The sequence below is a fragment of the Echinops telfairi genome, unplaced genomic scaffold (genome assembly GCF_000313985.2).
Source record: "Echinops telfairi isolate 266 unplaced genomic scaffold, ASM31398v2 ScPeMD7_7475;HRSCAF=8513, whole genome shotgun sequence".
NCBI lineage: Eukaryota > Metazoa > Chordata > Mammalia > Afrosoricida > Tenrecidae > Echinops > Echinops telfairi.
The window spans coordinates 3,644,632-3,667,184 of record NW_022111379.1 but is presented as its reverse complement, the minus strand read 5'-3'; the positions used below and the strand labels follow the sequence as shown (position 1 = coordinate 3,667,184).

The 22,553-nt window shown below is 53.8% G+C and overlaps 1 protein-coding gene across 1 annotated transcript in view; it reads left to right on the top strand.

Annotated features, from left to right (window-relative positions):
• The first annotated feature begins 266 nt into the window (after positions 1–266).
• The window catches only part of ITGA11 (integrin subunit alpha 11), a 121,054-nt gene continuing 98,767 nt past the window's right edge, over positions 267–22,553 (top strand). The window contains exon 1 of the mRNA XM_004711943.2: positions 267–332. Coding sequence (XP_004712000.1) covers positions 281–332 — 52 coding nt within the window. The 5' untranslated portion in view covers positions 267–280. The remainder of the gene's footprint in view (positions 333–22,553) is intronic.

Sequence of the window (22,553 nt, the reverse complement as noted above, 5' to 3'; positions counted from 1 at the left end):
GGGGGGTCCGGAGGTGACATCCAGGCGTCGTCCCGGCAGAGACTGCAGCCCGGCCCGGGTGTTGTCCAGGCGCCCCTCCCCGCCTCTGGGACCCTCCCACTTCCTCTGAAGACTCGGCTGCAGTTAGGCAGTAAGGAGCCGGGCGCCCCGCGCGCAGTGCAGCCTCCAGCCTCCAGGCTCCGGGCCCCGGGCTGCAGGAGCCGCGCCGAGCAGGCTGCCGCTCTGGCTCTCCGCCCCGCGGCGCCGCCCCGCACCCGGCACCCGCCGCCGCGCCCGGGCCATGGACCTGCCCAGGGGCCTCGTGGTGGCCTGGGTGCTCAGCCTGTGGCCAGGTACGTGCCTTCCTAACTGCTCCTTGCTGCTCGCGGCCCCTCGCTCGCCCGCCAGGGCTTCGGAGCCGGACGCCGGGCGCCGCCCTGGGTCGGTCCTTGGCTGCTCGTGGGGACGTGAGTCCCCAGGGAATGGCCTGCGACTAGTGCCTTCCCAAGTTCTGCCAAAGAGGAACGGGCGCCGAGGCGACTGGGAGCGCGGAGTTGGGTGTGTTTGGAAGGAGTTGAGGGTGCTTTCGCTGAGCACCGCCGTGGGCCGGGGCTCCTACTGGGCGCCCTGGGGACTCCGAGGGCCACGCCGGGGTCCCCCGCGCCGCCGCCGGGGGTGGTACTCGGGCGTCCCCAGAGCGCGGACCGTGCGCCACCCAGGCTGAGGCAAAGGAGCAGTGGACGCTTCCTCGGCGGACTCCGGCCCGGGGTGGGGGGCTTGGGACGGGAATCCCCAAGTTTGGATCGATTGCCCAGAGCCCCCTGGGTGGGGGCTCGCGAGGGGATCCCCGAGTTTGAATTGACTGCCCAGAGCCCCTCCAGCGGGGAATCGAGCAAAGCCCCGGACAGGCTGTCCGGTGGCTGTGACCAACCCTCGCCGGCCGGCTGGAGACGGGGGCGCGCCACCCCGCAGTGCGGAGCCCCGGGGAGATGTTAGCTGACACCCAGGGTAGAGACCGGCATCGTGCTGGATTCGCCCTCGGGATTAGGCAATTATTTAATCATCTGGGGGAAGCCGCTGCCTCGGGAGGCGCGCGCCACAGCTTAATGTACTCCAGGTGTCGGGGCGCAGGAGGGACCTCCAGCCCCCTGTTCCCGGCTCTGGGGCACCCCGGCCGAGGTCCATCTGGTACGTGGGCGCCGCCACCTGTAACAGCACCGTTCTACAGACAACGAAACCGCGGCTGATCCCTACCTGCCGTGGCCAGGTGCTTGGGTGAACTGGCGGGGGAGGGAGCCTAGCCCTACCTCCCCTTCTGAGGGCCCCTGAAGCAGGGACTGAGGCCAGTAGTTGGGATGACATAGGGCATGACTGCGGTGGGAGGAAGCCCCCACGCCAAGCTCCCGGATACCTGGGGCAAAAAGTGCCACTTCCAGTCTGCCACAGAGGTTTCAGGATGCTTAAAGTTGACAAGCCCTCCGCTGGTGGGGTGTTGTTTAGGGTACCCTGGAGCCACCGTTTACATCGTGCTTCAGCTTTAAGTTGGGGTGCAGGCCGGGTTCTTTAAAGGCCAGAAACCAGCAGCTGGGTGCTTCTAGGCAACAGGGGAGATCACGTCAAGAACCAGCTCCAAATCTCGAGATTCTGCCACAGGGTAAGGTGGGGGGGGGGGGGTGAGGGCACTCCTGGTGACTGGACAGAAGGTGGGCCCAACAGAACTCAAGGTCCAACTTCTGTTTCAGGGGACACCCACAGTCCAAACAGCAAGGACTTGGCCATCAGGCCTGGGTTCCAATTCTGGCCCCAAGGCTCTGCAGCTGTAGCTGTGTAACTTTGGGTTACTTATCCAACCTCCCCAACAGGTCTCCTCATCGGTGGAGTGGAGATAAGATGTCTTGAGTCCACAGAGTTGTGCAGATGGTTAAGGGAAGCATTGTAAGAAATATCCTTAGCACAGGGTGTAGCATGCAGTGGGGTTTAATCCATGCTTGATACCAAGCAGGGGCTTTTGGGGAGTGGGGTGGGGCTAGGGGGTATTAAATAACCTCTGAAGTCAGGATGTATGTGCCAGAGCTCCCTTTAAAGGCAGAAAAACACCCCTGAGTTACATCTGGTCAGTTTGACGTCTTAAAATGTGGGATTCATTAGACATATCAATCAATGTTGGAACCACATCCGTTTGCAAGGAGCTGGGGGCAGGGTCTCAAGCATGTATATATACCACGTGGACCCTGTCTGTAGCTGAAAGCAAGGTCTGACCAAAGAGCCCAGGTGGCACACTGGTTAAACACTTGGCCGCTCATTGAAAAGTCAGCCGTTGGAACCCACCAGCAGCTCTGCGGGGGAAAGGCCTGGCAATCCATCCCTGTGGCGGTCCCTGTCCAGCAAAACCCACAAGGTCACTATAAATGGGAACCAACCCACAGGCACACAACACAGTGACCATGCAGAGGCGTCAAAGGGCCCGGGGAGTGGACACAGGCCTGTGAGCAAGGGGGGCTTCCTCGAGAAGGAGACTTAACTGAGGTCTTGAAGGATGGATGGTGTGCGAGGGGCTTCAAAGAACCCCTGCTTATACTTTAAAACAGAAAAGTGAATTTTTTTTTTTTTAATCACAAAGTTGGCTTTGGTCAGGTCCGAAGATCGGGAGGGGTCACTCCCCCAGCTCTAAGGCAGGATTGAGGTAGATCTCTCCGCCCTCATCACAGAGATTTGATGGGAAGATGACCAGGGGTTTGCCTGCTGGGGCAGCACAGTTTGGCTGGTCAGAGGCTCCAGATGCATGCCCATCACAGCTAACTTGTGAGTGAGCCCTCTCTGAGGCCTCTCCCCTTCCCTTCCTCCAACCACAGGCGGATAAAACTAACAAGAAATTCAGAGAGAGAAGGAAACTGATCCAGGCCCTGTATAACTGACTTTCTGAGAGAGCAGATTCCTTGATCAGATTTTACTGTCATACCACGTGTGTGATGTGGGCACGAATGCTGTAAAACCTCATTCTCTGCGGAGCATCTCCCGTCTGCCAGGCTGGATCCGGACACAAGCTGGGATCCCAGGCAGTGTGGGAGTGAAGGGCCTGGAGTCATAGTGCCTGTGATGGGGCTGGACTTTGCCAGTGAGGGCTCTGTGTTCTTGGACAAATCTCTCCGTGTTCTTGCTGAATCTCACTATGCCTCAGCTTCCTCCCCCTGCTAAATGGAGACAACAATAGAATTAGATCGTTGTTGCAAGGATTCAAAGGGCAAATGCACCTCAGGTGGAACGTGTCTGGCCCACAGTCAACAATTCGCACGGCTGTCTTTCTTCTCCATCGCCTTCCCTTCATGACTGTCCCAGGTGCTGACCACTCGGGAAGGGATCTCAGAAGGCACAGAGATGTACATTTTAAACTCAAGACCGTAAGATGTGCTGGGGCACTGGAGACACACGAGGAGGCTCCAAAACGCTCCTGGGAAAATTCAACTAAACGATCATAGGATGTTTGCACAGACTTCTGAAGCCTTGTCATCCACGTCAGGCCCCTAAATCAAGCACACTTTCCTAGACCCCTCACCTAAAGAGCTGGCCCAGTGTCTGGGCGGGCGTGAGAACCCTGGGACTGTTTGCTAGAGATACACTTGCTGTCTGCATGCTCTCCAGGTAGACATTGGGCGACCTTAGAGAGGAGTGGGACCCTGACTATACCAGCTGGGGTCCCACTCAACAGGAAAACATCATATGAACAAAGCCTAGATGAGGCACCGTGGGTGCGCAGACTATGAAGGTCCCAGCCTGCCCACCAGCTCTGTGGGGAAGCAGGGAAGAAATAGAAGTTTGTCCCTTTACTTCCCCTGATGCCCACCCTGCTGGAAGCTTGCCAGCCTAGCCCCCCAGCTACAATCAGCTGAAAGGCTTCTGGCCCTTTGATAACACATGCAGACCCTCAAGTTCTCAGGAGATGTTGTGGGGACCCAGCTCCCCGGCTGCTTACTCACCAGGGTATCATCTGGACGGCACCATGGAGCCCTAGACACGGGGTGGGGGGGTCTCCTGGTTATGACATCTTCCCCCCTCCCACGGATCTCAGGCAGCTCCTCCGTCAGCCTTGCCCTCTCTGAACGGCTTCCTCCCCTTCCTTTGGTGGAAGCTTCCACCTTCCTCTCCCAACTGCAGGGACCTTCCCTCCCACCCTCTCCTCCCGTGGCTTATCGTAAAACCATATTCTGAGCAGAGGTGGCTCTTGCGATGTAGGGGGCAGTTTGGAGAGTTGTTAAAGCCCCCTTTCTTCTTGGCGGTAGGGGAGTGGAAGCTGAGCATCGCTCCAGGACCACTGCCAAGATAGGTCCATCCTTATCCTCCCAGGCAGGGGCAGCTTCCGGATGACTCGGGGACAGTCGGCGACAACACAAGCTCAAAGGCAACACTGATACATTGCAAAAATGGTACCTCTGCTGCTCCTCCTGACTAGAACGTCCCCAACCCACCACTCCCACCACCGCCGCAACCCGAGCCACCAGCGAGACTTTGGGGGCATGGAAATGGTCCCCAAACAACGGTGGGCTCCCCGGACATCCCCTCCCCATCATACACACAGCACAGAATTCTAAAGCCTCCAGCCCCAGGGCCAACCCTCCACCCATTCCCACAACCAGTCCATGGCTACACCTGCCCCACCCTCAGTAAGGGGTGCCTGCTATAGGGCGACTGTGGACCAGAAAGGGAGGGTCCTCATCCACGTTGTGTGAATCTTCACTCTTCGCGGTCTTCGGTGATGGCCCTGAGGTTTCTTTCCAGTGGCAGGGAGAGACCAGAGGCAGTCATCCTGTACCCAGCATTCAGCGAGCCCGCATACGTTAGGGAGTTCACCCTACGCACTGCTGACACCGAGCTCCGTGGTGCGATGGGTAAGCACTCAGCTGATTCCCCAGAGGTGGGAGGTGTGAATCGTGAAGCCACTCCTCCGGAGAGCAGCGTGATGACCTGCTTCTGTAACGACGACAGCCTAGGGAGCGCTCTGGGTCACGTGGGCCACTGTGGCGAGGAACGGACTCAGCACACGCAGCAACAACTTAGGCCCATGTTAAAAAGGCGTGGGATGGCCTACCGGGAGGAGTCAGTGTGGAATCACATCTCCACATGACAGCCCTCTCCTCCCTGCCTGTCTTTCCTTTCCTCCTTCACCAAATGGCAGGGTCTGCTCACGGACTCGGAAACCAGACTCTGGGCCGGTGCTTTTCTTGCTGAGTGAAGCTGAATAAGCTCTGGGGACAAAGTCTGTCCCTTCCACCCCACTTTCCTCAGCTGCAAAGTGGGGAGAGCGGTGACTGCATGGCTGGCGTGTGGGTTACGTGACTCCCGTGTGACTCATTCAAGCAGCATGCTTAGAGCACGCCTGGCACGCGTATGCTCTCTGTTTAACGGAGCTGCTGTTCTCCCTCCCGTCCCTGATTACTTGATTGGTGCCGGGCACTGTGCCGAGCACTTCCTCACGTCTCATTCAGGCCTCGCTGAAGTCCCTGGGTGACACGAACAGTCCCTCACTCAGCTGCCAACTGCAGGGTGAGAGGCGAGACACCTTGGGGGAAAGGCGTGGCAATCAACTTCTGATAAATCAGCCACGGAAGCCCCGGAGCACTGCTCTGCCCTGCCACACACAGGAGCCACGTAAACGGGTGTTCTCAGTGCTGTTCGACAGCTACGTGAAGTCACTACTGCAATGGCCAGGTCACAGATGCGGCGCTGAGGTTCAGGGGCATGAAATGTCTATCTGAGGCGTGTCCATAGAGGAGCGGACAATGGCAGTGGGGTCAGTTGGGGTGTACGGAGGTGCCCAGGAGCCGGGCAGCCTCCTCCCTCAGACCGGCCAGCTAGACTGGACCGTGAGTCCTCACTCAAACGCTGACTTAGTGAGAGGTGGACCTCACATAGAGCCTCATTGTGTGGGAGCTTCCCTCCCCCACTGCCCCCAGCTCAGGTCCAGGGGGGCATTCTGACATTTGATCCTGCTGTCCAGTAGTCTTGGACGCTCGGATTGTCTAGAGTGCGCCTCTCTAGTTCATTCTTGGGTACTCCCTTCCACCCCACATTCTGCTCCCGACCCCTAATCAATTAATTCATTAAATCAGAGCTTCCGGCTTAATTTATCAATGCATGCTAAGCTGCGCTAGGCATGATGACAGCTTGATTTGTCCCACTCAAAGGGATCAGCATTTCGTGGGCCACATAAAGGGCCAGTGGTGGAGCTTCAGGCACTAGGACCAGCTGTCAGAAGACTAGCTGAGCAGAGGAGCCTGCCTGGACTGGTCCAACCTCTCAGCCCCATGTTCCATCACACAGGACACGAGCCTGGCCCAGCTCTTACTGAGGTGGGCGACTCTGCTCTGTACGGTGAAGAAGCCAGTCTATAGCTTGGGCGATGCCAAAGCAGCCCGAGTAACATCTCCTTAGGCCAAGGACCCTAGTCTTTGGGGACAACTCAGTCAATTGGCATAACATAGCCCCTAAAGATAAGGTGGTGCGTTCCACTTCGCTGAATAGCCTGGGAGCAGCCATCTACGTCAGAGGCAACGGTTGCTCTCTGTGCCTCTGGGGTTAGAAAGAAAGAGAGGAAACTAGTCGACAAGACTAATAGTCTACACCAGGGGCCGGCACACTGCGGCTTGCAAGCCGTCTGCAGCGTGTTGGTGCGTGCATGTGGCGCTGAAGTAAAACTGAAAGTGAAAATATCATAGTTTCATTTAAAGGTTATCATCCAGATAACAGTGATCTCATTTGTTGGAAAATTATGTATTTATGGCACCCGAACAATTTTAAGATGGCTTTGAGGGACAGGAGTGGCTCTTCCATCTCAAAAGTTTGAGACGGAACACTAGTGGTTCCATCTACACTAGTGTTTCCCAAGGTAGGGAATACCGCCCCCTACAGGGCACTGGAATGACCCAGGGGTGTGCCAAAGCAGAATCCTGTACTTTATCCTGGATTGTGGGCTATACTGCAAGCATTTTTGATGGCCAGGGGGACACTAATTTTTTTTTCTGAAAGGAACATGGTCAGCCAAATAAGTTTGGGACTCTAGAGATTATACAAACCATGAACTCATCTACCTGGAGACCAGAAGAGCTAGATAGTGCCCAGCCACCACGATCACCCATTCTGATTCGGGACACAAAAGACGGTCCAAGATAGAATGGAAAAACAGAGAGGGACTGAAACTCGAGGTTTTAAAAGAAGGGCAGGCAGACTGGGCCAGTAGAAAGTAGAGGGTCACCTGAGGGCACCCTTTAGACCTGGAGCTCAAACCAAACCGCTCTCATTGATCACCCAGAGTGGCTCATAAACGAAATCATCTCGCCCATGAGTGCCATGCCCACCTGCATGAGACCGTTCAGTCAGCGTCACCCCTAGACGGAAGATGGGAAGGTAGGAGGAACAAAGTCGCACTCGAATGGGAGTCCGGGGGGTGCCGGGGTGCCGGCACACTGTGAAAGTGTAACCAGGGTCACTGAATACGGTGTATAGAAATCGCTGAACGAGAACCTAATTTGCTGTGTAAATTTTCTCCAAAATCATTTTTTTAAACAGGCAGAGGGTTGGTTTTTTTTCCACGTGGCATATGGGGTGAGTTAGGCAAGTTGCTATGGTAACACACACCAGGATTCCAAACAGGATAACAGAGAACGGGTTCCCGCCCGCAGCATCCCCCAGCTGGGCCAAGCTACCAGAAGTCCTGATTCTGCAGATTTCTCCGTGTGTTTCTTCTTCCCCTGCAGCTCAGAACGGCCTAGAAGGCCAGGGCCTCAGAAAGATCCTAAAATGGGCAACTGGGAGGAGCTGCTGCTGCCCTTCCATGTGCCCATTCCAGCCAGGATAGTCCAGGTGAAGATGGCGGCTCAGCCACCACCATTGTGTCCATCAAGTGGAAGAGGAGACTGAGGTGCCTTAGGGTAGAGTGATTTGCCCAAGAGCTCATGGGCTGCGAGGCCATGGCTTCTGGTCATGGGTGAGGTTTGGAACCTACGCTACTGGGGAAACTTAAGGGGTAAGTGGAGCCTCTGGCAGTGCACACAATACATCGCTCCCCAAAAGGTTGATGGTCTGCATCCAACTCACAGGAAAGGCCTAATGCTCTACTTCCACACAGCCCATCTGTGCCCCTCAGCACATGCCCAAGGCAGCCCTTCATAGTCTGTGCTTAGTGGTAATCAGAAAGTCCTACATTTTAAGTAACAATAAATATACCTATACAGATATATATTTTTTAAGATACAGATCCTCTATGACTTATTTACACTCATGTGGAGTGGGCTGTGTAACCTGTAGTTCTCTCTGCTGGCTTGTAGTTTGGCAAGGAGGGTACCATGGTCCCATTTATAGCTGTAGAAACAGAGTGGCTTGTCCATCAGACTCACGTGAGGGTGTGTGACCCTCTAAGGCCAGACAGCCAAACCAAATCTCGGTTTCCATGGTGGGGCACAACATGTCACTTTTTAAAGCTCCCCAGTAATCCGAGCAAGCATCCACTGTTGAAGATCACTACACACACACACACACACACACACACACACACACACACACACACACACACACACACACACACACACACACACACACGAGTTACCACCAAGTAGATTCTGACTCATGGCGGGTGAGTCCCCGTGTACAGAGTAGAACTGACCCACAGCGTTTTCATGGCTGTGATCTCTTGGGAGCAGATCGCCAGCCCTTTCTTCTGAGGGATATCTACTGGTCAAGCACCATTTGCGCCACCCAGAGATTCCAAGAGAGGATTAAAAGGCACAAGCAAACCAGTTGCCATCCACTCGATGCTGACTCATAAGAGATTCCATGTGTGTGAGAGTGGGACCTTGGAGAGGTTTGGGTGGTGGAATTTGGGCAGTAGACCACCATGCCTTTCTTCTAAGGACAAGAGAGATGCCTTCAGTTTCCCTGCACACACATCCCAGGAGGTCCCAATCCAGCAGATTATGAACCAGGATCTGTGCTAAATCCTATTGGATCAAAGATGAGAACAGATACGTTCTGTCCCTCGAGCACCATTTGAGTTAATGATTTGGCCTGCTAAGCACAAGGTCAGCAGTTCGAAACCACCCCTGTTCAGTAGGAGAAGGACAAAGCTTTCTAGTCTGTAAAGCATCACAATCTCAGAAATCCACCAGTTCTACTCTGTCCCACAGGCTCGCCATGACTCAGAATCGACAGATGGCAGTGGGTTTCACTTACAGTTTTTGCTTGTGTTCATTTAAAGAACTATCATTGGGATCACCTTGACAACTGCCACTCTAAAGCCTCCATGGGAAGTTTAGGGGACGGTGAGCTGATGTCAACCAGGAAGGAACAGTTCAGAAAAGGGGTGAGAATGTTTTCACAATTCGGAAGGTATAATCAATACTACTGAAATGTACATGTAGGAATTGATATTCATTGAGCTGTGTATGTTTTCAATGACAAAAAAATTTTGAATTGTTTTTAAAGGAACGTTTGGTTCACTAGGACAGGCGCGGTCCTTGGACAAATGAGCACACTATGAGGGAGAAGTAGGAACATAGGGACTCTGGGGTGTGAGAGATGGACGCTATTTGTAAATGCAAGAGTGATCAGGTGGTAGCAAGAGGGATTGGGTAAACGGTATATCTGGGCAAACTGCAGATCACTTGGCCTGCAGGATGCAGGAGCAAGTGCTGTGGAGGACAGAAACCAACGAGAAAGGGCAGGTGGACTTGGTAGATGGGGGGACAGTGAAGGGTCCTGAGGAGGATGTATGGGAGAAAGATGAGGCTTTCGGTTCCCCCAAAGAGTGACATTCTTGGAGAACCACCGCGGTGGCAGTGCTGGTCCGTCCTGTTGAGTCGCTGTAAGTCGGCGGTGAGTTTGTTTGAGTGGCATCTAGGTTTGCTACAACTATGACTCCATTGACAGCAATGAGTTTGGGTTTTTGTGGGGTGGGGGTGAGGGTGGGCAGTGACAGTTTCTACTCTGTGTTTTGTGCTGGCCCCTCTCTGGTGAGGGTGGGCAGGAATGGGGTTGGGTGCGGCAGGACCATGATGGGATTGGATGCAAGTGAGCGAGGCAAGAGCATGCCAGAGCCGGAAGCAGAGGAGAGACCCCATGGGAGACCCCCACAGGGCTTGTCCCCAGAGAGAGAAAGGAGACATCCATTTTGTCAGGGTGTCCGAGAAGGCAAAGGGCCGTCACCTCGTGGTGCCATAATAAAAGATACCAACTGCGGGTGCTGTGGAGGGCCAGAAATGGACTGCCTCTCAGTTTGGGAAGCAGTCCGGCGTCATGGTGTACGTCTACACGGGGGCCCCTTCCTGCTCTGCTTCAGCTTCCAGACCAGCCCGCCCGCCCTGCTTGGAGCGCCTGTGTGTGTAGCTGCACCTGCTGTGTGTCTGTCTGTCTGTCGGTCGGTCGGTCTTCATTCTGCACCCTCACCAGCTGTGTGTGTTTCTGTAACTAGTCTGTTCTCTTCATTCCGAGGGCTGGTTAGGGTTAGCAGCCATCCAAACAAGTGTGGCTTCATTAGCATAATAACTCTTCATTAGCATAACAAAGGAGAGCTCCTGTTTCCAAACTGTGTCTGATTCATTTGTCCCCCAAACCCACTGCCACCAAGTCCACTCTGACTCACGGTCACCTTATGTAAGGTGTCGGAAACAATGCAAGTCTCAGTGGGAGCCGAGAGCCTCATCTTTCTCTCTTGCAACAGCTGATCATTTTGTTGGGTTTTCTGAATCATTTTCTTGGGGGCTCGTACAATTCTTATCACAATCCATCCATCCGTCCATTGTGTCCAGCACATCTGTACATTTGTCGCCTGGCTGGTAGTTTTTAACAGTCAACCTTGTAGTTAAAACTCCAATGTCTAACCCACGTCACTATAGAAGGAAGGATTTCAGCACATCGTTGGGGTGGTTGGCACAGAGAGACACAATGCAACCCATACCAAGTGGTCCCACCAGCTGAGGAAAGAGTTATGTAGGGACACCACTTGGGGGGGGTCATTTCTGGACTTGCAAACTTCATGGTGCTAGTGGGGCAGGTGGAGGTGCCCCTGCAGCATCTGGGCTATTGACTGGGATCTTGGGAGAGGGTCTGCCTTTGAGTGTTTTGACTGGGGCCTATCACGTAGCCGTCCGTGCCTTGATGGGCTGCCCGGACTCCATCCTCATTCAAGGTCCATGAGCCATGATTCATGCTCCCGAATGAAAGAGAACCAAGAATCCAAGTTGAAAACCCTTTCAGAGCAGAAGAAACCAAGGAGGGGCCCGGGCCAGACCACAAGCCGAGCATCAGCTGTGGAATGTGCTTGCTGCTGGCGGGGAGGCCAGCCGGGAGCAGAGGCACTGGCAGACCAGCTAGAGGCCCCACGAGTGTCCTGAACTTGTCGACATTGTCATCCACATGTCATCCCCACCGCACCCCACCCCACCCCGTCTGCCTGCATCCATCTTCAAGCCAGGCCCCTTCTTCCCTCCTCCCAGCCTCTGACCTCCATGGGTCCCCTATCAGCCTTCCAGCGAAGCTCCGGCCTCGCCTCTGTCTGCCCACCTCTGCTCAGTGGGGACAAGCGGGCCCAGGAGGACAAGAAAGGACTGGGGGCTTTAGTGAGGGGCCTTCAAAAGACTCCTGTGGTTTGTGCAGCTAACTGGTCTCCCTGTCTCGGTCCTTGTTCCTTGTCACTTTGCTCTCCACCCAGCAGCAGAAGGCCCCTCTTAAGACCGGGTCATCTTACCTCTGCTTCTTACCTCGCGGGCTCCCCTCCTTACTCTGAGTAAGTGTTCTGGGTCCCGCTGCCTTCCTGACCTCATCCTCCTCTCCTCTCCCAGGCTCACGTCTCCCCAGTACCAGGTGCCTCAGGCCCTTTCTGCCCAAAATGCTCTCCCCCAGAAAACCTCTCTCACTAGCTCCCTGTATCTCCCCTCAGGAAGCCTCCCTGGCACATTGACCTACCAGTGCCAAGCGGTTTTGACTACCACGGCTTACTAGTTGGTGCTGAAACCATGGAGTAAGAGACCTCCTGCGTTGTTCTCGTTGCTACGGGCGCTGACCTCACAATTTTCATCATGCTCACCACCCACAGTGTCGCTCCTTCTTGTTGAGGGGCTTTCTCTTTTGTGCTACCCCTCTACTTCACCAAAAATGACGTCTTTTTTCGGGGACTGGCCTCCCTTGATAACATGTCCAAAGTACATGAGACGAAGCATTGCCATCCTTGCTTCTCAGGGTCTCCCGGCTGTACTGCTTGAAGGCAGATGTGTGTGTCCTTTAGGCAGCCCCGGCTCCTTTCTACATCCCCAGCTCCATCATTCAAACGCACCAATTCTTCTTAGGCTTTCTCATTAAAGGTACAACTTTCACATGCGTACATGGTGACTGAAAATGGCATGGCTTGGGTCAGGTGCACCTCACCCCTCCAAGAAACACCTTTGCTTTTCAACCCTGTGAAGCGGTCGTTTTATCCAATGTAATGTATCATTGGACCACTTGACTGTCGCTTCCATGGGCAATGATTGTGGATCCAAGCACAATGAATTCCTTAACAACTTCAATCTTTCCTCTCTCGACCACGATGGTACTTACTGGTCCCGTTGTGAGGATTTTTGTTTTCCTGACACTTTACGTTGTGATCCATATTGAAGGCTGCGATCCTTCGATTCCTCCTCCCTTTCAGCAAGTCCTGGCTAGCTTGAGTATGTAATGAATCTGTGTGGAATGAAGTCATCCTATCACTGAAAAGCACCCCTCAGCCTTTCAGTTAGCAGGCCAGCCCTTGATCCTTGCCCCCACCCAGGAACTGCCAGCTTGCTTTCCATTGACTGTACTTGGGGTAGAGGGCTCCAGATGCAAACATGTTTCGTGGAGACTCAAGCGCTGGCGATGGAGGGGGTTATATGTCGGGCTGCTCACCGCAAGGTCAGGAGCTGGAGCCCGCCAGGCACTCCACAGAAGGAACACGAGGGTTTCTGTTCCTGTAAAGAGCCACCTCTCTGGAAACCCAAGTGTTGGGCGTGTTCTCACGCCGTCCTAGAGGGCTGTTATGTCTCAGAGTCGAAGTGGTGACTGAGTTCGGTTTTTCGCTCATATTAAACCTCAAAGAAGACAAGGAGAAAGCAAAGCCATCCGCCCTGTACCGTACGCAGCACAAAGGCCCGTGGGCATCACGGAATCACAGCCACGGTTTCATTATAGACGACGGAAAACGTAGGAAACCACAGCATTGATGACGGCCGATTGAGTCAGGGCTGTAGAAACAGGAAAGGGTCAGATTGTACACATTTTCAGGTTAAAGAAAGGGCACAGGCTCGGTTGTGGGTTCTCTGGCTATGGCGGTGGGCAGGGCATGACCTATGATCATGATACCCTGAATCGTGGTCACCCCCCCACTCCAACTTTTAACTCAGACAGTGTGTGTCTGATCGGCTGCTTCAGGAAAGGCCCCTGGTTGGTTGTGAGTGTATTTCTGCTGAATCTCCTTTCAACGACATCTTCCTGAGTGCAAACCACCCCTCCGTGGGCTGGCCTGGCACAGACTGGTCTAAGCATAGCCACTTTTGCTGGTCGGCAGGCACGTAGGAAGGAACATAAAGATGGAAACTGGGACTGAGTCCCCAAGAGGGACTTCGGGTTCCCGCTGTAGACCTCGCCGCCCACAAACCAAGTGCCTTAGAGGTTAAGTCTAAGGCAGCTTCCAATCCAGTCAGGCTTTCCGACTGGACCGCATCCTAAGCAGCACGTCGAAGCAAACGCTGGGACTTGGCGTTTCCGCTCCAGATGCATGAAATCAGAATCAGTGTAACAAACTCCCCGGCTGATTCTTTCTTTGGAGCCCCGGGTGTCGATGAGAATCACCTGGGGGTCTTGTTGGTTTGGGGAGGTGGGGTTGTTTTTGCTTTTTAAAACCACTGCATGTGCTTGTAATCTCTAAGTACCCGTTAATAAACCTTTGGAGTCTCCAACTAGTGCAGATGGTTGACGACGGCCTGGCTGCCACAGGAAAGGGTGGCAGGTAGAGTCCCCCTGAGGGTCCAGAGAAGAAACGGAAACTAAACACGCCCTGCTATCAGGTGGACTCCAGCTCATGGCAGCCCCGCGCCCCTGGGGGTTTCTGAGACAGTAGCTCTTTATGGGAGTAGAAAACCTCACCTTCTCCCTCAGAGCAGCTGGTGGTCTCGAACCGCCAACCTTGGGGTTGACAGCCTAACACGTAACCGCTACCACCAGGCCTGGTGATCTACTTCTGGAAATTCAGCCATTGAAAGCCCTGTGGAGCACTGTTCCACTCTGACACCTGTGGGTTGCCAGGAATCAGAATCAACGCCACAGCAACTAGCTAATCAAATGTCAATGTTAATTCTTGGACCACCTAACCCTCCTCACCTGCCACACTTGAGGAGGTGCCAGGTGACCCTGTGCAGTCCTCAGGAAGAGCAGATAACCCCACTCCCCTGAGTGGTGAGGGTGTGGTGTGGTTGGGGGATTATTTAAAGAGACAGGCCTAGATTCGGTTTATCAGAGGTAAGACTTCTCAGCTGCCCGGGGCTCTCCTCAGAGACTGGGTCAGCACCTTTAAGGACCAACCCACCCCCGTGGTCCTCCCTGGGAGGTTCTGGAGTGCAGGCAGCGCTGCCGGCCGCTTTTCCCCTTGCTCAGCCCACCTCCGGGGAAGCCTGAGGAGAGCAGCCCCCAGCCTGGTGAGTGGGTCTTTCGCACTGTCTGGCAGTGCTGTTTGCGTTGGCAGCAGACTTGTCTCACTGCTGGTGGGAGGGGGGCAAGGAAGAGGGGGTTTTCCCAGAGTACCCAACTCATGAGGGTGGAGAAAGTTTTATGTGGAAAGACCCCGATCAAAGCATTGCTGCATGTGGGGCCGCCTGGGGTGGGGGCTGTGGAGAGCTTGGATGGAGAGTGGGGCACCTAAGAGGGGAGCCCAACCCACGGGAGCCTCCATGAACACACACACACACACACACACACACACACACACACACACACACACTTCTAGGTAGGTTTAAGTGCCTTAAAGCTCAGGCACTTTTAGTTAGGCAGGGCCCCGCCCCCGCTTCTGCAGACCCAGTTGGGCAGGAAAACAGGTGATGAGGGAATTCACACATGGGACTAGTTCATTCCTGATAGCGTGGTAGCCTTGCTGCCCGCACCCCTCAGTGCCCCCCCACTCCAGCCCCATAGTCATTTCTTCTGAGAGGCTGCTTGAAACCAGTTACACTTTAGCGCAAGTGGACCACTGGGGCCACCCTGCAATCTACCAATGTGGCCACTGCCTCCTGGGTTGTGGGTGGTGCCCCTCACGGATGCTGCAACTGGCATGGGTTATGAAAAAGCTCGGGCCACGGTCAGGCTCTGATACCAACCTTCCGTGAGCCATGCCCCTCTCGTGATTCCCAAGCAATCCCTTCTAAAATACATGGTGCCAAAAGCCCTTGGGGGCCCAAGCGTCCATGTGTCTGTGACCATCTCCTGAGCCAGAGCCTGGCCGCTCAGTCCAGAGCCAGGTGGCCCATGAGAACCGTGGCACTCTGACAGCGGGCATTCTTCTCGGGAACCACTGCACCTGGGCCAGGGGTCTGCACATCTCTGAGACCGAAGAGCCAAGCCTGCCCCTCACAGCGACGTAAAGCTGATTCCAGAGCCATAAGTGCATTCTTACAAACACATGAAATCCCTGAGGTCTGAAAATGAAGCGGTGATGGTTGCTTTGTTTTCAATCTCGGTCGACATCGGAGCCACATACACGGTCTCAAAGAGCCGGTGGCTTGGGAGCCGAGCTTTGCCGGCTCTGATGGGGAGCATGGAGGACTGTGGGTTCAGAGCCCTCCTGCGTCCACCTCAGCTCTCAGAGAGGCTCAGCACCTAGTGTCTACCCAGGAGGGCCCTTACAGTGTCTAAACATCTCAAACAAGTAGCATGCCTCTAGTAACACGGAGCTCACCACCTCACCAGGCAGACCTTTGTCCCAAGCCCTTGGCTCCTCTCACGCCCTAAAGGTGGCGTTAGACATTTGAGATGGTCTAGAGGACGTGGTACGCGGCAAAAGCCAAAAGGGCATCCGTGTTGCCCACAAGGCACCAGGACACCCTGCTGCCCATGATCCCCATCCTCACCAAGATGAGCCAGTGGCACACAGCTAGCTTGGATTCTGATGGATCTATGGACATGGGTGCCTCCACTGTAGGGCGGGCCCTGTGGGCCTGGAAGGGAAGGGCCCCCACAATGCCTTTTTATAGTTTGCACTCAAAGAGCAGCAGGGGGAGACCGGCCCAGCAGTTGCCCTGCTTCCTGTCCTCCAAGGGAAAGCCCTGCCACAAATTGCATGTCCCACGCCCTCCCTTGCTCTCCATTTGCCCGAACACCCCCTGGGCTGGGCGAACCCAGATGTGCAAGGCTGCTGCTCCCCCACCCACGACACGCAGAGACAAGCTTGCGAGTTGGAAAGCCGAAACCAAACTGCCTGAGTGCTTTGAGCGGAAAGGGAGGGGTTCCCTGTCCAATTCTTCTCCCTTTGAAATGGTCAGTGGGCAGGGCTGCCACGTACGACTATGCGGGCTGTGCACTGGGTAACTAACACATCAGCTCCGATGGGAACAGCACCCCTTGCAGTTGTGTGGAGCAGTGACCCTGGGCCTGGCAGTGTGGAAAGTGACAACTCGACGTTAGTCAACCGTTTTCCAGCATGATATTGGATTCTGTTGTGATTCATAGGGGGTTGGGGAAGGCTGATTTTTAAAGGAGATCATCTGTCTTAGCCGGAGAGCTCCATGGAAACTTATCCACTAGTATGTGCAATGCGGGTGGCATCGTTTCCAAAATCAGCACCATGCAAGCCATGATCGTATGCCAACCTGATAAACAATGGTGCATTTGCCAGGTGCCCTGGTGTAAGGGCTTCACTGTGGTTGATGTCCAACTACTCCCATGCCATCAGTGAATGGGCAGACGTCCCACAACTGACTCTCGCGAGTGGTGTCCAGCGTACCACCAGTTCCTTCCCTTTGGGAATTTGAACTACAGAGCAAGAGAAGATAATGTCCCAGTTAACATATAGCTCTGTACTTACTTTAATTATAAAATAAGAAGAATCTACGAATAAGAAGAATGGCTTCTTCATAGCATAGGCAAAACAGATGCCAAAGCGGGAAAGGGTTGGGCGTGTTTGAGAGAGGAAGGAAGTGTGAGTGAAGGGTGGAGGTGATGAAGACCATCCCCCAGGAGAAGGCAGAGTCTGCGGGGGCTGTCGGCCTTCGCGCAGGCCGGCGATGCTCTCGCTGTGTGAAGTGGCCCGGGACAGTTCTAAAGCGGAAGGCACGTGCGCGATCGCTCTGGGTGCGGTGAAGAATCTAGCTTGCAGCTGAGCAAAAACGGAATGGAAGGGCTACTTAGACGGCGCTTGCTGAAGTCCAGGCACGTGGGCTTTAAATGATTATAATGACTTTGTGGACGTGGTGGCCATGACCATAGGGATGATGCACTTGAGAGGACGTGGGGGGAATCGAACGTGTGGATTCTGCTGATGGGAAACGTAGACACATCCTGAGGAATGACCTGAGTAGTTGCAGGGATGTTGTTGCTGCCCAGTTGGCGTCAATTTGATCGCAACGCAGAGCAGTCCCATTAGGTAGACCAGGAGGCACTGCAGGTCCTATGCCAGCCTCACAATTGTGCTGACTGCTTGAGTCAATCCGTCTCATTGGGGGCCTTCCTCTTTTCCCCGAGCCTCTCCGTCACCAAGCATGATGTCCTCCTCCGGGACTGCTCCCTCCTGATCACATGTTCAAAGTCTCTGAGATGGAGTCTCGTCACCTCAGTTCTCAGGAGCATTCTGACTGATTCTTCCGAGAAGGAGCCGCTCGTTTTCTGGCTTTCCACAGTACAGTCAATATTCTTTGCCAACCCCATCAGTCAAAGGCACCAGTTCTTCTTGGGTCGGAATCCTTAGTCATCATTCAGACGTTCCCATGCATCTGGGGTGATTCAAAATACGTGGGTCTGGGGCTCCGTGCTCCGCCAAGTGACGTCTTTGCTTCTTAACGCTTTCAAAGTGATCTGTTGCCTAATGCAAGGTGTCGTTTGATTTGTCGAGTTTGACTGCTTCCACGGGAGTTGCTTATGGATCCAAGTACAATGAACTTCTTTACCACTTGAATCTTTTCTCCGCGTATCATGATTTTGCTTGTTGGCCAGTTGTGAAGGTTTTTGTTTGGATCTGTAGTCTTGGATCTTCACTAGGCAGTGAGTGCTTCAAGGAGCCCTCGTCCCTGCCCGTAAACAAGGCTGTGTCCTCTGCATGTCACAGGTGATTAGTCTTCCTCCAATTCCGGAGCCGCATTCTTCCCGGTGATCTGCAATTACTCCATGGAGATTGAATCCGCATGGTGAAAGGATATACAACCTGCCCCAACGTGCCTGGTTTTCAACTAGGCAGTATCCCTTGTTCTATTGAAATGACTGTCTCTGGTCTATATATAAGTTCCACCTGAGCACGAGGGAGTGTTCTGGAATCCCTATTTTTCTCCATGTTGTGTGGGGGGGGGGTTGTTTTGACTCACCTAGTCACATGCCTTTGTATGGTCCCCGGAACCCCGGTCAACATGTGTCTAGTGTTCTCTGCTTTCACTGGTCAACATGTGTCTAGTGTTCTCTGCTTTCAGGCACGACCCAGCCACAGTGTTCTCCTTTATTCCATGTCCTCCTCTGAATCCAACTTGAATTTCTGGCAGCCCCTGTCAATGTGCCGCTGCAACCACTGTTAATTTACAATCAACAGAATTTTATGTATATGTGCTATTGATGAGGTTGCTTGGTAATTTCCATATTGTGTTAGATCACCTTTCTTTGAAAAGGGCACAGATCGGGATCTCTCATGGTCAGCTGGCCAGGTAGCTAGCTTCCAAATGTCTTGGCATAGAAGAGGCATCTAACCCTGCATCTGTTTGCTGAAACACCTCTGTTGAGATGATTGTACAGGACTGGGAGAAAAACAATGCTAATTACAGCACACTTCACTTGATATTTTGTTTCCAATTTTTAGGCCTGTTTTCCATGAGCTACCCATCTGTCTAACTAGAGTGTTAAAAATTCCTGATTAAAGAAAAGTCCTTGTACCTTCTCTCAATCTGCCTCTCTGAGTACTGAAGTGTCTCTAGTTCTGCTCCCTCCCACCTACCCAGCATACATTTTGTCTCCTCTACAACATTGCAACCTCTGCTTGAACACCCCTGGTGATGGAGTGCTCACTACCACCTCCCAAGATTGATTGTGTCTTATCTGAAAGAATCCTTCGTTATCTTGATCTGAAAGCACACTGGAGATGTTGGGTGGATTGTGATGAGTACCACGCACGTTAGCACAGAATGGGACAGAGAGCAGGCAACTTGCTTGAGGGGCAGATTGAGACTAAAGTTGGGGAGAAGGGTCGACAGGCCAGGCCCTAAGCACCCCATGAGGACATACTAATGTGTGGCTATAGAGATGGAAGAGGGCAGTAGATTGGCAAGAGGCCATGGGAGGAGAGAGGGCCTGTCCTGTGCCCACCTACTTACATCCGTCTTGCATGAGCATCGAGTTACTCTGACAACATCCATGCTCATCCACTCATTCACGTGTTCTCTCATGGGCTTGTTCACCCACCTTATTGAGAGCCTGCTGTGGGAAAAATACCGTGCAGGCCAAGGAGTTGAGTGCAGGGCAGAGCCCCCTTGGCTTGGGTAATGGCGTCTCACTTTCGGCATCAAAGATCACGTTAGCATAGAGTCTTCAATGTTGTTGACAGTCACCAGTGAGTCAGCTCCAACTCGTGGCAGCTGTCTGTCGAACACAGTGCGCCTGTCCCTGGCTTGCATCGTCTACGTGGGTACTGGTAGGAGTCCTTTGGTCGAGCCCATTGTTGCGGTGCCTTCCAGCGTGGGGGCTGGTCTTCCACCGTAATATCGGGCAATGTCCTATTGCGATCCATAGAGCTCTCATCGGTACACCTCCCGGCCCTTCCGTCTATCTGTCTCAGTCTGAAAGTGCCACGGAGCCCTGTGTGCCCTGTGTGCTGTGGGGGACCCTGGCGGCATAGCTTTCAGTGGTATCATAGCAGCATGCAGCCCACCACAAGGCGGCCATGGGTGTTTCTGCCCAAACAAAACTTTGCAAATAGAATCATCCCCAGCCTGGCTGGTGGGAAGGCACATTGTGCGGGAGGAGAACATGCTGTCTGCAATGAGTGCTCTCCCGCTCTGCCTGCCGGCTCACAGAGCCCCGCCCAAAGGATGAAAGATGTCCCACCGGGGAAGCAGCAGGCAGTCGGGGGCATTGGAGAGCCCTCCTCGCCAGACATCTAGGCCATGGGCAAAGCCGTCTTGGACTCTCCGTTTCCTCACTTTGTCAATGGACGCAAAACTCTTGACCTTGAGGTTCATCACTTGTAAGAAACCACATACGTATGTGTTTCTAATATCTTGTATTTGTCGGGTGTCTACCGCTGGTCAGGCTGACGGAAGCGCTAAGGGCATGGGTTTTGTTCCGGACTCTCCCCACAGCTGGCAGAGGGGAGGTCGGTCCATTCAGGACAGTCAGAAAGACGCTTGGGATGGGGAAAAGGTGTAAACTTGCAGGATAAATGGGTGGTACACTGGGTCGCGCTGAATAGATAGCTACAGAAGATAGTGCAAAAGTAGAAGGTTTACGATTAGGGGAAACTGAGTTAAGTCCTTGGGTGATATTGGTGGTGTTCCTTAGGTGTGTGCAGTACGTAGAAGCCACAGAAAAGAAATAAAACCAAACCTGCTGCCATCACGTTGATTGTAACTCATGAAACACCGTTCAGTGCAGAGTAGACCTCCACAGCCCTCTCCTTGCCGCCACAGGGACTTGGCTGTAGTATTTATGGAAGCAGATGGCTGGGCCTTTTTCCCCTGGGCTGCTGGGTGGATTCACACTGCTAACCTTAGGTTAGTGGTAGAGCACGGATAGAAACCACTAGGAATGACCAAATAAGATAGTGATACAAATGTTCTTTCTGCACCCATGTGAGGGCCTCTTCCAGGGTGTTGGTGGTAATAATTAATTCAACTCACTATCAAAGAATCAATTCTGACTCATAGTGACCTTATAGAACAGGGTAGAATTGTAGAACTGTCCCTATGGGTCTCTGAGACTATAGCTATTTATGGGACTAGAAAGTCTCATGTTTCTCCCAAGGAGCAGCTAGTGGTTTTGAACTGCTGACCTTGAGGCCAATAGCCCAATGTGTAACCCACTGCGGCACCAGAGCCCCTCCTTGGTGCTAGTGGGGAAACTAGAAATCATCAAATGATGCTCAGCCTTGCATAGTACACAAGAGGAGGCTTCCTGATGCCTGAGGGTTCTAGTTTTATATATCTAGGACCTGGGAGCACAGGGGGGGGGGCGGGGGTCGTGTATAAAAGCCCAGACTAACTGGACTTCTCCTCCTGGACACGGTGGACCTTCTGGCCCCGGGCTCCCTGAAACAGCCCTCACTTCCAATGGGATGGAGCCGTCAGAGCAGCCTGCTGCCAGTCAGCAAAGGGTGTCGGCCAGAGTGTGCTGGCTCCCAAGGGAGCCTTTCTCGTGGAGAGACATGGTGTGCTCATAGCAGGGAGAGGGATGACGCCTTTCCATGTAAGTCTCCTGGCTTTCCTCCCTCCCCGCTCCTCTCTCGGTCCAGCCTGGGGATGCAGCTGGCCCTTCACATGGAAATCACAGCCAAGCCTGCCCCATCGAGTCCCCTGTAGCTCATGGTGACCCCAGGTGTGCAGAGAAGGGTTCTCAAGGTACAGGCCTTCCAGAAACAGGCTGCCAGGTCTGGCTTCCCAGGTGCCTCTGGGCGGGTCCCAACTGCCAAGCTTTGGGCTAGTAGTTGAGGACTTCCCCACCTGTAACAGCCCCAGATTCCATATTCTTCGGCAGAGGGGGCAGGTGGAAGGCAGGTAGTGGCTGATGGTCTCGGTGGTTGGAGGGAAACGAGGCAGTAGGATGGACTCCCTAGTGTCGCCATCAGAGAAGAAAGGCAACAGGATAGTGGCTGGTTGTCAGAAAGGCAGAGAGCCGCACCAGAAGGGCAGCTGTTTTGTAAGAAAGGAGAGTGCTCTTGAACTGATTCGAGAAGCTAGAAATCCAGGGGTCTTTGCAAGAGTAAAGAAGAGGCTGATCTCCTGGGAAGATCCAAGTTTGGGAAGATTGATTATAAAGCCCCAAGAGGCTATCAGGACTAGGGGTTAGAGCTGACCCTGCGCCCGGTCATTCTCCTCCCCCTCAGTTCTAGCAGCAGGGGAGGCCCAGCTGTGTGCTGAGGTCCCGGGCGTGGCTTACCGCTCACTCTTCCAAGTGATTCAAATTGAGGGACACGTGTTGCACCCAAGTGCTGGAGATGAGGGAAGGAGTGGCCTCTGTCCTGGAGGTGTCCTGCAGGGCCAGTGGCCATCTTCCTACAGGTGGAAGTGTTCCCCTGTACCCCGTTCCTGCCACACTGATCTGCCTGCTCCTTCCTTAAGAGGGAGATGGATTTGGAAATGGGCTCACTGGGACTATAAAGGATTCCAGACCACCTGGCCCAGCAT